The sequence below is a fragment of the Eurytemora carolleeae genome, unplaced genomic scaffold, assembly GCF_000591075.1.
Source record: "Eurytemora carolleeae unplaced genomic scaffold, Eaff_2.0 scaffold19, whole genome shotgun sequence".
Lineage (NCBI taxonomy): Eukaryota > Metazoa > Arthropoda > Copepoda > Calanoida > Temoridae > Eurytemora > Eurytemora carolleeae.
Genome location: NW_019396026.1, coordinates 372,378 through 387,448, shown reverse-complemented (window position 1 = coordinate 387,448; position 15,071 = coordinate 372,378). Strand labels below are relative to the sequence as shown.

At 34.4% G+C, this 15,071-nt stretch overlaps 2 protein-coding genes across 6 annotated transcripts in view; one reads left to right on the top strand and one right to left on the bottom strand.

Moving 5' to 3' along the window:
- LOC111712902 (histone H1.C8/H1.M1) overlaps window positions 1-1,098 on the top strand; it is a 1,989-nt gene extending 891 nt beyond the window's left edge. Inside the window, exon 3 of the mRNA XM_023487689.1 lies at window positions 856-1,098. Within this exon, the coding sequence (XP_023343457.1) occupies window positions 856-963 (108 nt within the window). The 3' untranslated portion in view covers window positions 964-1,098. The remainder of the gene's footprint in view (window positions 1-855) is intronic.
- A 104-nt stretch (window positions 1,099-1,202) lies between these two features.
- LOC111712587 (MFS-type transporter SLC18B1) lies at window positions 1,203-14,868 on the bottom strand. Of its 5 annotated transcripts, none has more exons than XM_023487350.1 (15): window positions 14,787-14,868; window positions 13,207-13,274; window positions 11,589-11,661; window positions 11,182-11,257; window positions 10,947-11,041; window positions 9,106-9,231; window positions 8,616-8,730; window positions 8,179-8,282; window positions 7,699-7,796; window positions 6,859-6,961; window positions 5,335-5,431; window positions 4,390-4,478; window positions 3,631-3,736; window positions 1,946-2,091; window positions 1,203-1,401 (listed from the first exon to the last, which is right to left on the bottom strand). In XM_023487350.1, the coding sequence occupies exons 2-15, from the start codon at window positions 13,242-13,244 to the stop codon at window positions 1,336-1,338; spliced, it is 1,332 nt and encodes a 443-aa protein (XP_023343118.1). In that variant the 5' UTR covers window positions 13,245-13,274; window positions 14,787-14,868; the 3' UTR covers window positions 1,203-1,335. The 5 variants fall into 5 exon arrangements, with proteins under 5 accessions (XP_023343118.1, XP_023343044.1, XP_023343192.1 ...); XM_023487276.1 differs by lacking the exon at window positions 14,787-14,868 and adding an exon at window positions 13,457-13,566; XM_023487424.1 differs by lacking the exon at window positions 14,787-14,868 and adding an exon at window positions 13,435-13,459.
- Between the last annotated feature and the right edge of the window lie 203 nt (window positions 14,869-15,071).

Here is a 15,071-nt window from a genome sequence, read left to right as displayed (position 1 = left end):
GGGGGGGGGAGGTCCAAAAATCGTTTACCGAGGCGGACCCAAAAGTCTCTTAATTACCCATAAAGGATGAGATATTAAAGACGACTTACAGAATCTTACTTGTCCGTTTCCTTACATTAACGATTCTATGCAACTGCAAACTCGTTTCTTTCTTTGCTACATCATTTAATAACCTTTAAAAAAGACTCAATTAAAGGCTGCGGCCGTTCCTTGTCTGCAGATTTGTCGTTTTGTTGACATACTTTGGGTGATGATCGTTTAGCCGCTAGATGTTTAAAGTTTCTTATTAGTAAAGAGTGAAATAGGACGTACACAGTCGGAGACATGTGGTCGACCACTGCAATTTTAAAATTGAAGAACTTTAGAGCCCGTTCTCGTTATAGTGCGTAAACATCACGACCTAAATTTTAACAGTTTTATGGAGAGAACGAGCTCAGAAGTCTTAACGTAATCTTGAAATTGTCAATGTCATATCATGATTTAATGTTGGCTTTACTTTTACAACCTCATCGTTTGTGGGTAACCCTGTAGAAAAATGGGCCTGTTTAAGATTGCTAAAATTATGTGTAAATTGTTCACGGACCATAACTTAAGTCTAAAAGTCGCCAAATTATCCCAAAGGTTTCTGGTTTTTTCTGAGGAAGTCGATAGTTAAGCAGTACTAAGTGCATTTAATGTTTTAAAGCATATGCGTGCATCGTATAGCCAGAAAATCAGCTTATGAAATTTTATTAGAAAGGTTTATATTGCACAATTGCTGTGTTGAGTTTATTGTACCAAAAATTATAAAAGTAGTTTAAAATCTCTGAAAATCGCCCAAATTGTTAAGATTATTCCTAACTAATAAATATCTAGGGGAAAGGAAAGGCTAAGAAGGAGGAGAAGGATGAAGACGAAAAAGAGCCTGCGAGTGCTGAAGAGGAAGGAAGTGCTGGAGAGGGAGGAGAAGGAGAATCTGAATAAAGTACAAACTAAACTACCTCCTCAAATAATGTACTGTACTGTCAACCTCTTGTAATTGTACTAATCTTTGACAAAAAAAGAAAATTATGTTTCATGTGACCTTTTGACGTAGGCTTAATAAATATTTCTTTGATACCACTTGTTCAATTTAATCTAATTAAATTTTCTTATTACCTGATTTACTAACACAAATTTTATCATTAATATTTTATTTTATACATCTGTGAAGACATTATCAATTATCATGTAGCTTTTAATCAATTTTATGACAATTATTTTACAAACGGTTAGAAATTAGCCAGCTCGGAAGTCTCACTGTAAACAATTATCTAGTGTGAAAAATGTATTTCTTACGGAAATCTCAAAAAAATATTATGATCCGTAAGTCCTGCCATTTTTCTCGTACTCTTGAATAAGTCGTCTTTTCTCGGACTTTTCCTGCATATAACAAAATTAAGTTACAGAAACAAAAATTTCGTAGTCAAAGGAATGTAAAAATGTCTTTTTAATGGGTTTTACTAGTTTATACCTAAATCTCAGTACATAAAGAGAATGAGCTTCATATAGTTAGTCAATTGTTAAATCTAAAGCATTCCATTGTCATAGAAAACAAAATTTTATAAGCTCGTTCAGTATCTCTGATACTGTAGTTTCGCTGATATTCTAAGTTAAGTTGATAGAAATAGAAGTGACGGACAAACATATTCATTAACATTGTTATTTAACATCGGTTCTAATCTGTTATAAATTAGAATCGGGGAAACTTTTTGTTCAAAATATTTTTAGGATTTGCATTGTACACTAACACTGATTTAGGTGTTCAACTGTTGTTTTTCGTCAAGTGACAAACGCATTTCTACTGCAGGAAAACCTAATGATAAAATGTTTTTCAAAGTGACAACATTTTAAGACGATAGCTTAAAAACCGAGGGGGGGGGGGGGCTACATGTATTACAGACAACTGATAGTATTTACTTCTTACCTTCTCTTGAGTCTCTGTTGAAGGTTTCCTACACGTTGTATACCCGGAGAAAGCCAGGCTTCCCATCACTAGAACTGTAAATACAAGAGCTCCAGCTTCAATCAAGGTTCCGTATTCAAATCCGACATTGTCATAAGCAATGCTTCCTGAACATAACAGCGTTTATTATTCATCTGGATTAATTCAAGTTTAACGGATTTTCCGGAAAACCAACTAAATTTTATCAGAGGCATGCAAAGATTAGTATGCTTTAATGGACTGACGTTTTTTTCTCAGATTAGCCAGGTTATGAACTACTTTTTATATTTTTCTGAAAAGGTTTTAGTACAGGGTGTCCCACATCATATTAGATCGTTAACAGCTTTAAATAGCGATTTTCGGGATTAATCTGAACATTTAAAAAGAATGTATCTTTTTAAAAAATTGCATAAATCTAATTTTAATTTTTATTGTAGAAAATACTAGAGGTTTGCGTGGTTTGGCGTCAGAACAATTGGAGATAATCCAATATCAAATGGTCTATAGAACGCTCTTTATCTCAAATACATACAGAGTTTAATACATTAAGAATTTCTCCCGATAAACATGGGATTAACCATAGAAATATTGCAAATACCCTGAAAATATATTGTATCGTTCACGCTGATCTTTCTCATAGCAGAATTTATGCATTTAAGATTATCTGCACGACGGGTTATTTGAATTTCAGCCTGAATTTTACCATCTAAACGTCATACAGTCCCCGTATTTTTATCACTACAATAAAGACGACTTTCTTTTTAGATTTTGATTTCTACCAATCCATCAAACGTTAGACTAATTGATGCACATAAAAAAGAGAAGCTGTCAATTAACAGATTCTTTAAATGTTTACTTGTTATTTGTAAACAGCTTGTTATTAATAAAAACCTTAATAGATATGTCGTCTTCATTGTATTGATACAACCGCCGACAACTTGCACAAAAAATTGAAAACTTAAAGGGAATATTCTGTTATCTTCAACGCACATTGAGACTTATATTTTTTTGCCTCATATATACAAGGGGGGGGGATTTGAAAAGGTTTCCCTCCCTGGAAAATTTGGGGGGAAGGGGGTCCCCCTTTCAGGAAAATTTGGGGTACGCCCCCCTGGAGAAAATTAACTTGATTTTGAAGATATGATTAAAAAATTCCCTGTTGCAAATACATTTTTTTTGCGTCAATTGCAAATCAATTTAAGAGGGGTTTCTCCTGAAATACGGAATTCAGAAGCGTATAGAGGAAGTTTTCCAATAAAGAAGTGGCGGGGGGAGGCTCAGTCCTCACGAGCCCCTGGATACGCCCCCTAATGAAGTTTAAAAATAACAGAATTTTTCCCTTAACTTACCTGGGTCCGCGTGTTTATATTAAGTATAACACATCGCGTACTTGAAATTAAAAAAGAAGAAGAATTATTTGTTCTAAGACTAGGAAATTAAAACTTAAAAACAGGGATTTAAAAATCCGAATAAAAATGCGAACAAGGGACAATTTATGTAAAAAATGTAAAAACGTCCTTTCACCTTCTGAAAAAAATCGATTAGGTTAAAAATAATTTTTCTGTTCTTCTAATTTCCTAAGTCTTATAATCATAATTTTATAACGATAATTTAATGAAGATAAATGTATGATTAATGATTAAATAATTTAGTTTTTAATAAAATACCTAGAGTAGAACCAGCATATCCCCCTGCACAATCTGCTACAATCCATAGACTTGATACCATAGTCTTAACCTGCTCCGTGTCTGGTAGTCCTGCATCCTTTACTCCCTAGTATATATATATATATAGTCTACTTGATACTATAGTCTTAACCTGCTCCGTGTCTGGTAGTCCTGCACCCTTTACTCCCTAGTATATATATAGTCTACTTGATACTATAGTCTTAACCTGCTCCTTGCCTGGTAGTCCTGCACCCTTTACTCCCTAGTATATATATAGTCTACTTGATACTGTATTCTTAGCCTGCTCCGTGTCTGGTAGTCCTGCACCCTTTACTCCCTAGTATATATATAGTCTACTTGATACTGTATTCTTAGCCTGCTCCGTGTCTGGTAGTCCTGCATCCTTTACTCCCTAGTATATATATAGTCTACTTATACATATAGTCTACTTGATACCATAGTCTTAGCTTGCTTCCTGTCTTGTAGTCCTGCATCCTTTACTCCTTACTATATATATATATATATTTATAGTCAAAGTTGGGTTCCCAAGCAAGTATCTACATATAAAGTATCAATTTGTAGTCTGTTTGTCAGTATATCTGTTTGTATTGCCTGTTTCCCCTTTTTCTCCTGTTCTGCCTGTTTCCCCTGTTCTGCCCGTTTCCACCGGACATCCTGTACTCCATGTACACTGTAGTCTATGTAACCTCTCTTTGTACTCATTGTACTTCCTGTACTCAATGTACTCCCTTTACTAACCTTCATCATAATGAGAAGAGAACCTAGATAAGTTGCCGCTGAACCTAAACCTTGAACTCCAATGGATAGGACAGACAACCATAGATTTCCTAAATTTATTCAAAAAGTTTTTTTTTTGTAGAAAAAACAGACATAGAGACAACAATATTGGATGACTCAGAGATTAAGTTATAGATTGACCCAGAGACAAGAGTATGAATAGACCCAGAGAAAGAGTATGAATTGAACCAGAGACAAGGTTATGTATTGACTCAGAGACAAGGTTATGTATTGACCCAGAGACAAGGTTATGTATTGACCCAGAGACAAGGTTATGAATTGACACAGAGACAAGAGTATGAATTGACCCAGAGACAAGGTTATGTATTGACCCAGAGACAAGAGTATGGATTGACCCAGAGACAAGGTTATGTATTGACCCAGAGACAAGGGTATGGATTTACCCAGAGACAAGAGTATGATTTGACCCAGAGACAAGGGTATGTATTGACCCAGAGACAATGGTATGTATTGACCCAGAGACATGGGTATAGATTGGCCCAGAGACAAGGGTATGGATTGACCAAGAGAGAAGGTTATGTATTGACCCAGAGACAATGGAAATGGCTGACCAAGAGAGAAGGTTATGGATTGACCCAGAGACAAGGTTACGGATTGACCAAGAGAGAAGGTTATGTATTGACCCAGAGACAAGGGAAATGGCTGACCAAGAGAGAAGGTTATGGATTGACCCAGAGACAAGGGAATGGATTGACCCAGAGACAAGGTTATGGATTGACCCAGAGACGAGGGTATGGATTGACACAGAGATAAGGGTATATTTTGGCCTAGAGAGAAGTGTCTTGACTGAAACAGAGACAATGGTATGGAAACGGATTGACCCATGGAAAAGCGTATTGATTGACAAGAGTATGGGCTGACCCAGAGAGAATTCTATGTGCTGACCTGATATACCGAAGAAGGGTGGGATTGGACCCAAAAACAACAATCCAACACCTATGATACTGTTGCCGAGTATTAAAGCTGAGATGCCGTTCATTCCCTGAAAAGAGTTATATGAAAAAATATAGAATAATATGGGGGCTGGGGGAAAGGGGGGGGGCGTTTAATAAGTTGATACTGCAAATTATTTTAAATACTGCAAATTACTATATATTTTAAATACTGCAAAATTTTGCTTGTCTGTCTGTCTGGGTGTTTGTTTGTTTGTTTGTATCCAATAAACGTCAAAACGGCTGAACCGATCGGGCCCAATTTTTTTGTGGGACATCTAGGGACTCCAGGGAAGGTTTATGAATCATCAAAATTTCAGATATTTGTCTCCATCAAAATTCGTTCGTCATTAAATTTTTTAAAATTTAGAAAATCCGCGAAATTTTTTGTGAAAATCCGCGAATTATTTTTGTTTTGTTTTACGATGTACACAAAGAGAACATGTTCACAATTAATTTAGGAGATGGGCGCGAAGCGCCTTCTAAGGCTAGAGAGAAGGGCGCGAAGCGCCTTTAATTTCTAGTACTGCAAATCTTTATATAAATTTGGCTTGTCTGTCTGTTTGTATCCAATAAACGTCAAAACGGCTGAACCGATTGGGCCAAAATTTTTTGTGGGACATCACGTGACCACAGGGAAGGTTTATGAATGATAAAAATTTTAAAAAATGTGTTTTAATGGATTTTAATTTTGCAAAAATTTAAATTCTTGAAAATCCGCGAATTTATTTTTGAAAATCCGCAAACTTTTTTTCTTCTCTGTTTTAAAATGTAAACAAAAAGAACATGTTCACAATTTAAATAGAAGATGGGCGCGAAGAAGCGCCCTAAAAGCCTAGTTACTGTATATTTTAAATACTGCAAATTAATATATATTTTAAATACTGCAAATTACTATATATTTTAAATACTGCAAATTACTATATATTTTAGAGGATATGAAATTTAAATATTTAAATACATATTAAATAAAGAGTGTATGAAAGGAGAGGAAGTTGAGAAGGTCTTCTCCGGTTCCAGGGTCCGACACAACTCGTTTGCGGATTTCATAATCCTCTTTCGGGGATTTCATATCCTCTACAATATTTTAAATACTGTAAATTACGATATATTTTAAGTACTGCAAAGTACTAGATATTTTAAATACTGCAAATTACTGTATATTTTAAATACTGTAAGTTACTATATATTTTAAACACTGCAAATTACTGTATATTTTAAATACTGCAAATTTCTATATATTTTAAATACTGTAAATTACTATATTTTAAATACTGTAAATTACTAATTACTAAATTACCGAAAGCCTAGTGGAGGGTGAGAAGATTTTTTTTTTAGCTTTAAATATTTTTTGGTTTTTATAATTTCTAATTCATACTCCGACAAAGTTTTTAAGGGTACCGTTGTGAATCAGGCATTGCTATCTTTCCATGGAGGGTAAAGTGAAATTCCGCCTTCAGTACAAAATTAGTTTTACCTTATCCGCTAAGAATCCAAACATGGGTGTGAATAAAGTGTAGGTAGCTCCGAAAGCTGTAAAAACTAATCCAGTCTGTGCAGGATCCAACCCGTATGCAGAACTAAAATTATCTCATATACATCAGTAGTAATCTATGTTTGTTTGTTTGTGTGTCCAATTATAAATCCCTTGGTTGATTTGCGCCAAATTTTGATCTGAGAACTTGGTAGAATGTTCTTAGCTTGGTTAAACATGTAAGCAGGCCGAATTTAAAGAATTTGAGCGGCGGTTTAAATTTAAGCCGCGGCTCCAATATGGTTGGTTCCACTTAAAATTGTATTAAATGTTTCAAGATTTAAGCCGGCGCTTAATTTAAACCGGGTCTTGGCAGATTTAAACCGCGTCCGGCTCAAATTCTTTAAATTCCATCTCCGGCCGACTTAGTTTTTATGCCAAAGCTGGGTACCCAAGCTAGAATATTTGTATAACACTGTAGTTCGGGAACCCGCCTATGCCTGGAAACTAAACTTTTAATGGAAACTAAATTCTTAAAAGTCGACTCACTGAAGTTAAAATTATCAAATAAGGTTAATAATATTCCCGCAGAGTTCCCCCCCCCCCCCCCCCTCAAAATTTGAAGCAAATCTATCAAGGGGTTCATGAGTTATGATATATGTAGACAGAAATAACAATAAGAATGAAAATGTAGGTTAGGCAGAACCTGCATCAATTGAAAAGTTGTGCTAATCCTTGTCTTTATACAGTTTTAAATTTAAAGCAAAAAGAATTAAATTCAAGTTGACACCCCTCTCTCTATCTCAGAATTTTTTGTTTTTGATATATTGTCAAGTTTCTTACTCTAGAAAAGGTTCCAGCGTAGCAGAATACCAAGACCAAGCGCTTCCCGCAAATGCAAGACCGAACAGGCTTACTCCTACTCCAGGTGCACATAGAACCTAGAGAAATCATTCAATATCAAGAACTAGATAAAGGGCCTGGCGTTGCCCGTTGAAAAAAAAATCATCCCATTCAGTTTAGCCGTTTGGCCTGCTACAGGCGGAGGTGACATATTTTCTGAATAAGTTAAATAATGTGTACAGTGTACATGTGGCGTGTGCAGTTTACGAATTTTCATGTACAGTTAACATGTGCAAATGCCATACAGTAGATATAGCTGTAAGTGGTTATGTGCAGATACTGTAAACATATGAACTGCAGGTGCAGTGCATCAAACACGTGCTTTACAGAAAACATGTGCAATACAGTAGACACTATAGACATGTACGCCAATTTACAGTAAAGTACACTATACATAAGCAGTACGGAACGGTTATGTACCTGTTTCCATGTGATTCCCTCCTCCTCCTCTAGTCGAGTGTACATATCAGATTTATCCTCCAAGCAAATAATTGCTGACATGTTTATGAGAAATAGTACACCTCCTAAATTCAAATATTTTAAATATCTTCGAAATTAGAAAAAATTTAAATTACAAATTTTAATAAAATTCAATAAATTAATTATATTAAGCTAAAAAGAGGGCAATGTCCGATTCACAACGGTCTCCTTTTTTCCTCTAAAAAATGTTGAAAAATACTAATAAACGTAAATGTTGAAAAATCACAAGTCAATTTTAGGCAATTTGAAATAATAATTTTAAGCTAGAAAATATGGATATATTATTAGGCTTTGATCAAACAAAGGTTTGAAAATCGGACATGCCAATGTAAAAATATCAATTAAAATTATTATTTTAAAATTTCTATTTGCCATACCTGCAATCCAAAATGGAAGAGAAAACCCTCCAATTTGATATAAAAATCCTCCAATAGATGGACCAAACATTGTCCCAACACCAAAGCATGCCTCAGCTAACGATATTGCCTTACCCTGGAAGTAACAAATATTTAGAAACTTTTCAATAGGCCCGGGTGGTGGAGGTGGTGAAAGTTGTCTTAGATTGTCAAATATGTTTGTACGGTACCTAGTCCTCTTTAATGTGGTTTATGACTAAGATAAAAAAGTTTTTTTAGAAAACATTACAATTACTAACTTTTGAATTAGTATGCATTAAACCAGGGGATTACTAAAAAATTTATCAAGGTAGGGGCTTAAATTTTTTCTATTCTATAAAGGGGGCTTAGCACCCGCCGGGGCCTGCAAACTGTGGGTTTTACTGATCCACGGGGATTTGAGTCCCCATGTCACTCTGAGTACTCCCCTGCTTGAAAAAAAATCCAATAAAAATAAATAGTTGATACCAACCTGATGGCGTTCACCAAGCTGCTGTGACGCAAGAGCGTAACATGCCGGGGTCATTGCGGATTCTCCAATAGCAATGATGACGCGGATAAGGATGGAGGACCAGAAGAATACTTTACTGTTATTTATCTGAGAAAAAATATTTATAAACAAAAAAGAGATCAAAATTCACAGGAAACAATTGTGATTTTATTGATCTTTTTTATTATATGCAATATTTTGATCGTACAAACATGGAAAAAAACAGAGATTATACAACTTTATATATAGATTAAATTCTGGCTCTAATAAAAATATTTCAGCTGTTTATATAGGTTTTGTAGTAATTCTAAATTAAAAAAATTGAGACATGTGTATTTTTAAAAAGGTGACCAATGAAGAAGATAAAAAATAAGAATTTGAAGATAAGAAAATAAAGAAAATGAGAATAAGCCAGTGGACAATACTGGAGTAAAAATAATGATAAAGTTAAACCCGAGGCTACGACGACATCTAAACTCATCCCATAATCGTCCTTTCATTGATCATTCTGAGAGTCTCATGTAGAATTGTTCGTTTTTAAAAAAAAATTTGTTAATACTCGTAATTTTCATAAGAAATGAGAAATAATAGAAAGATCTGAAAGGAACCCTTGAAGTAGAAGAAATTTATCACAAAAGAAAATAATTTTTTCGAAAATTTAAGACCTTCCAGTAAATTCGGAGAATCACTGTAGTTGAGAACTGGCGCATCTGTGTAATCAAGTGTTTGGAGTTTGAAGATTTGTTTCAAAATTATATATTTAAATAAAAAACAGCTGGTTTCTACAAAACTAACATAATATTTCAGCAAATTTAAAGAGACAAATCAAGATTCTGTAAAATTGCATTTTATTAATGTGCATACAAGTGGTTATTCTTCTTCCTCTTTTTCGTTTTCTTTCTCAATAATATCAGCTTCTGTTTTATTGAGAACTTCTGGATCAGATTCAGCAACGATAGCTTCAGCATCTTGAGCTACAGCAACTTTCTTAGCATCGTTAGCTAGAGCAGCTTTGGCTTTCATAACTTTAGCTTCAGCTACATCAACTTCAGGTTCTTTATCCAATACTTCTTCATCTTCATCAGCTTCCTCAAGATCCTTTTTGTCCGCTAATTTCTTCTTCATTCTCTTTTTATTCAGTTTTTCTTCCATATCGATAATTTTCGCTCTAGCCGCAGTGGCGGTCGCTCTCAGCTCCTTATTTTCTTCTTTTAATTCTTCAAGATCTTTAGAAATTTTCTTCACAGTGTTAACAGATGTGATCAGTTCGTCCTTGAGAGATTTGATATTGTCTAGTTGCTGATCCTGAGCCTGGTTTAATCCTACAATGATATCCGACTTGGACCGGAGTAAATCTTTAACCTCGGCATATTTAGTTTTAACAGTTTCTAAACTGGACTCACATAGATCTAGGTTAGAACTGAGTTTACTGTTCTCTTTATCCCTGGAGATGAGTTCCATATTGCTCTGATCCTTCTCTTCCTGGAGCTGTTCTTGTACACTACTGATAGTTTTCACGTACTGGTCAGAGGAGGTATTACACAGTTCGAGTTCATCTTTGGTTTGGATATATTTGTAGGTTAGAAAGACAAGAACGGAGAGAAGAGCTAAATGAGCAATATTCCTGGTATTCATTAGGACAGGTTTAGTTTTACTGAATTATAAGAACAGTTGTTCAGATAGTTCGGAGCTTTAACAATACACATTAAACAAGATTTTTTCACATTTTATTCATAAGTTTAGAAACAACTGATAATTAAGATTGAGAAAAGGTGGGGGGGGGGGGAGAATCAGATATCCCTTAAATGAAGAGTGATAATTACCTCACTGAGAAATCCAAATGCTATATTTCCAATTGCGACAATAAAAGAGCCAACTAAAAGAAAATTTCTTGCTCCGAGTAACTCTATATATTTCCCTAAATAAACATGTAAAATTTTTAGACATCAAAACTTATCATCATAGCACGACTATAATTCAAAGCACTTCTTAAAAATGAATTATGCAAAAAAATCAATAAATATGTTTTCAATGGTATTAAGAATGAAAAAAGCTTACCGCATATGGGAGTAAATAAAATGGTGGAGATAAATACTGATCCTATTACGAAACCAGATTGGGTAACAGTTACCCCCTAAACATACAAATATAGAACATTTTTTATTGATTCAGATTTAAAACATTTTTTGAAACATAAAAATAAGATTTTTATATTTTGGAGGTTTAAAACATCTTAGTTAATAACCTAGAGGTTTTTCTTAAACTAAATCTGATTTATGAGGTGTTTGGGAAGGAAAAGTGGGTGATTTTTTCCAAGGAAGGATAAAATTCAATTGAAAAAATTTATCTAACTGGAGAGAACACTGTATAAAAAATATGTTTATTTTTGAACGTATTAGAAAGTTATGTTGTATCAAAATCTTAAGTTTATAATTGTTTTATTTTTGTTCATTTAAAAAACTTACCTTTGTTAATGCTTCTGTTGGGTAGAAGGGAGACATTAATGACAGGGAAACCCCCGCTAATAAGAGACACCCGCTAAACAAGGATTTATTTAACAAATATTAAACTAGATTTCATCAAGATAACAGTATTTTTACTTAATATTATATTCAAGGCTCCTTTAGTTGTGTAGGATATTATAGAGTTGTGTAGGATATTATAGAGTTATGTAGAATATTAAAGAGTTGTGTAGGATTTTTAGAAGGTGGTGTAGGATATATTCAAGGCTCCTTTAGTTGTGTAGGATATTATAGAGTTGTGTAGAATATCATAGAGTTATGTAGAATATTATAGAGTTGTGTAGGATACTGGAGGGTTGTGTAGGATATTGGAGGGTTGCGTAGGATATTGGAGGGTTGCGTTTAATATTAAAGAGTTGTGTATGATATTTTAGAGTTGTGTAGGATTCTGGAAGGTTGTGTAGGATATTAGAGGGTTGTGTAGGATACTGGAGGGTTGTGTAGGATACTTGAAGGTTGTGTAGGATATTAGAGGGTTGTGTAGTATATTAGAGAGTTAAGTAGGATATTAGAGAGTTAAGTAGGATACTCGAGAGTTGTGTAGGATACTGGAGGGTAGTGTTAGAAATTGGAGTTATGTAGGATTATGGAGATTTATGTAGGGTATTACAGAGTTATGTAGGATACTAGAAAGTTGTGTAGGGTGTACGAGAGTTGTGTAGGGTATTAAAAAGTTCTGTAGGATACTTGAGAGTTGCGTAGGATATTATAGGGTTGCGTAGGATACTGGAGGGTTGTGTATGATATTGGAGGGTTGTGTATGATATTAGAGGGTTGTGTATGATAACAGAGGGTTGTTTAGAATATTATAGAGTTGTGTAGGATATTATAGAGTTGTGTAGGATATTAAAGAGATTCATAGGACATTATAGAGTTGTGTAAGATACTAGAGAGTTGTGTAGGATATTACAGAGTTGTGTGGAATATTAGAGAATTGTGTAGGATACTGGAGAGTTGTAAAGGATGTTATAGAGTTTTGTAGGATATTTAAGACTTCTTTAGAGTATAAGAGAGTTATTTTAAAGAATATCATAGAGTTGTGTGGGATACTAGAGCGGTTTGTAGGGTATTACAGAGTCTTGTAGGATATTAGAGAGTTTTTTAGCATTGTGTAGCATTTTATAGAGTTAAGTGTAGGATACTAAAGAGTTGTGTAGGATATCCCAGATTTGAGTAGGAAATTATAGAGTTGTATAGGATATTACAGAGTTTTGAAGGATTTTATAGTGTCGTGTAGGATACTAGAGAGTTATATGGGATAATTGAGAGTTTTGTAGGATGTGAGAGAGTTCTGTAGGATAATAGAGTAAGATATGGGAGGCATTGTGTAGGATACAAGAGACTTCTGTTGGTATATTGTAATATTGTACGTTTGTAGTAATTACAATGGAGTACTAATTATAATAGAGTAATACTCATACGGTTGTAATAATTACAATAGAGTAACATTGTGTGTTCTAATTTTATGATAAGAATATAGTTATATTAAATATGGAGTAATATTGCAGTAACAGGTTTGAATCTTTGATAATGAAGTTAAATTATATTTATAAATTTCTACCTGATGAGGGTCAAATTCAAAATATTTCTCGCTCTCATAACTAGACTTCTTCATAAGGATCAGGCAAACTGTTCACAAAATAACAAAAATAATTTTCAAATTAAACCAAGTCCAGCTTGACACTAACTATGCACTTTTATGAATAAAAACTAATGGCAGAAATAAACAATTTTCCTGCAAATCAGATTTAAAAATATTTTGTTTAGGATTTTCAATTATTATATTCACATTCTTACTAACTACAATATACCTTAGTATAGATAACATTCTTAAAATTTTCATGTAAGGTTTCCATACACTACTGATCTTTTTATTTTTATTAAACTGTGTACAACTGTAAAACAAGGTGTACAGTGTACACTGCTTAAATCAAGGAATGTAAAAAAAGGAACTGACGTGTTACAATCTCCCGTCCTTCCCCGCCTTTTCTTTCCCGTCCGTATTCACCCTTTTCCTCTACTTCAAAGTGTCTCCGTCTTTCCCCTCAATTATCCTTTCTAGTGTATAGCTCTCATGTTTTTTAAAAATTATTCTTCCTAGTGTCTCCCGTCCTTCTCACATATCCTTCTTATTGTCTCTCATCCCTTTCAATTATCCTTCCTAGTATCTCCCGTCCTTCTCAATTATCCTTCCCAATGTCTCCCGTCCTTCTCACTTATCCTTCTTATTGTCTCTCGTCCTTTTCAATTATCCTTCCTAGTGTCTCCTGTCTTTCTCAATCATCCTTCGTAGTCTCTCCCGTCCTTCTCAGTTATCCATCCTAGTCTATCTCGCTGTTCTGAATTATCCTTCCTAGTGTCTCTCCAGTCTTTCTAAATCATCCCCTTCCTAGTGTTTCCCGTCCTTCTCAAATATCTTTCCTAGTGTCTCTCGTCTTTCTTAAATATCCTTCTGTTTGGACCTCAATGTCTTTAACATCTTCCCAGTGTCTCCCGTCCTTCTCAAATATCCTTCCTAGTGTCTCCCGTCCTTCTCACATATCCTTCCTAGTGTCTCCCGTCCTTCTCAAATATCTTCCTAGTGTCTCCCGTCCTTCTCAAATATCTTCCTAGTGTCTCCCGTCCTTATTAGATGTCCCTCCTAGTGTCTCCCGTCCTTCTCAAATATCCCTGCTTTTCGTCCTTTTCCAACTTAACAGTTTCAACACTTAAAATATATATAATACTGGAGTATCTGAAACCCTGCAATCTTAACTCTACGCTGAGGATGGAAGTTACAACAATAAGAGTTAATAAGCACTGATACTTCTATTGTCACAACTCACAGCTAGAAAATAGGAGGTTAGTTTCTGATTAGGGTTTTTATATAAATACAAACGTTCTCCAAATGATTTAACACCTCTGATAATGTAGTTTTTAGGTAAAATGAATATAATAAGTATAAACTAAAATAATATTTAAGCAAAATTTGAAAAACTGATTTCCAACAAATCTTCAATAATATAAAAAAGCTTCGATGTGCCATGTGTTCGACCTGCAGCAGAGCTCCACGATCAAAGTTAATGTTTTCAGATAAATGCGCGAAAAAAAATACGTTCAGAGAAGAATTTGTGAAATATAAAAATTAAATTAATTATTTTCCTAAGTTTTGCAATGTCTTGGTCTCACTCAAACTGAGGACTGAATAAAGCTCTAGGTTAGGTTACGAGCTTATATGTGTCTTATCTCTGCGCGGTTCAAGTTTGTCTCCAGGTCTTGTGAGCAAACGGAGAGGGGAGTGTAGCTTCTGATCCAAAAACAAGAAATTTTCAATATTCAGGGAATATACAAACAAAATATTTAAATATTGAAAAATTATGTATAGGGTATAGGGAGAGGAGATCAAATATTAGGATCCTGGCACCGTCCATGCCCCGTGACTTCAGA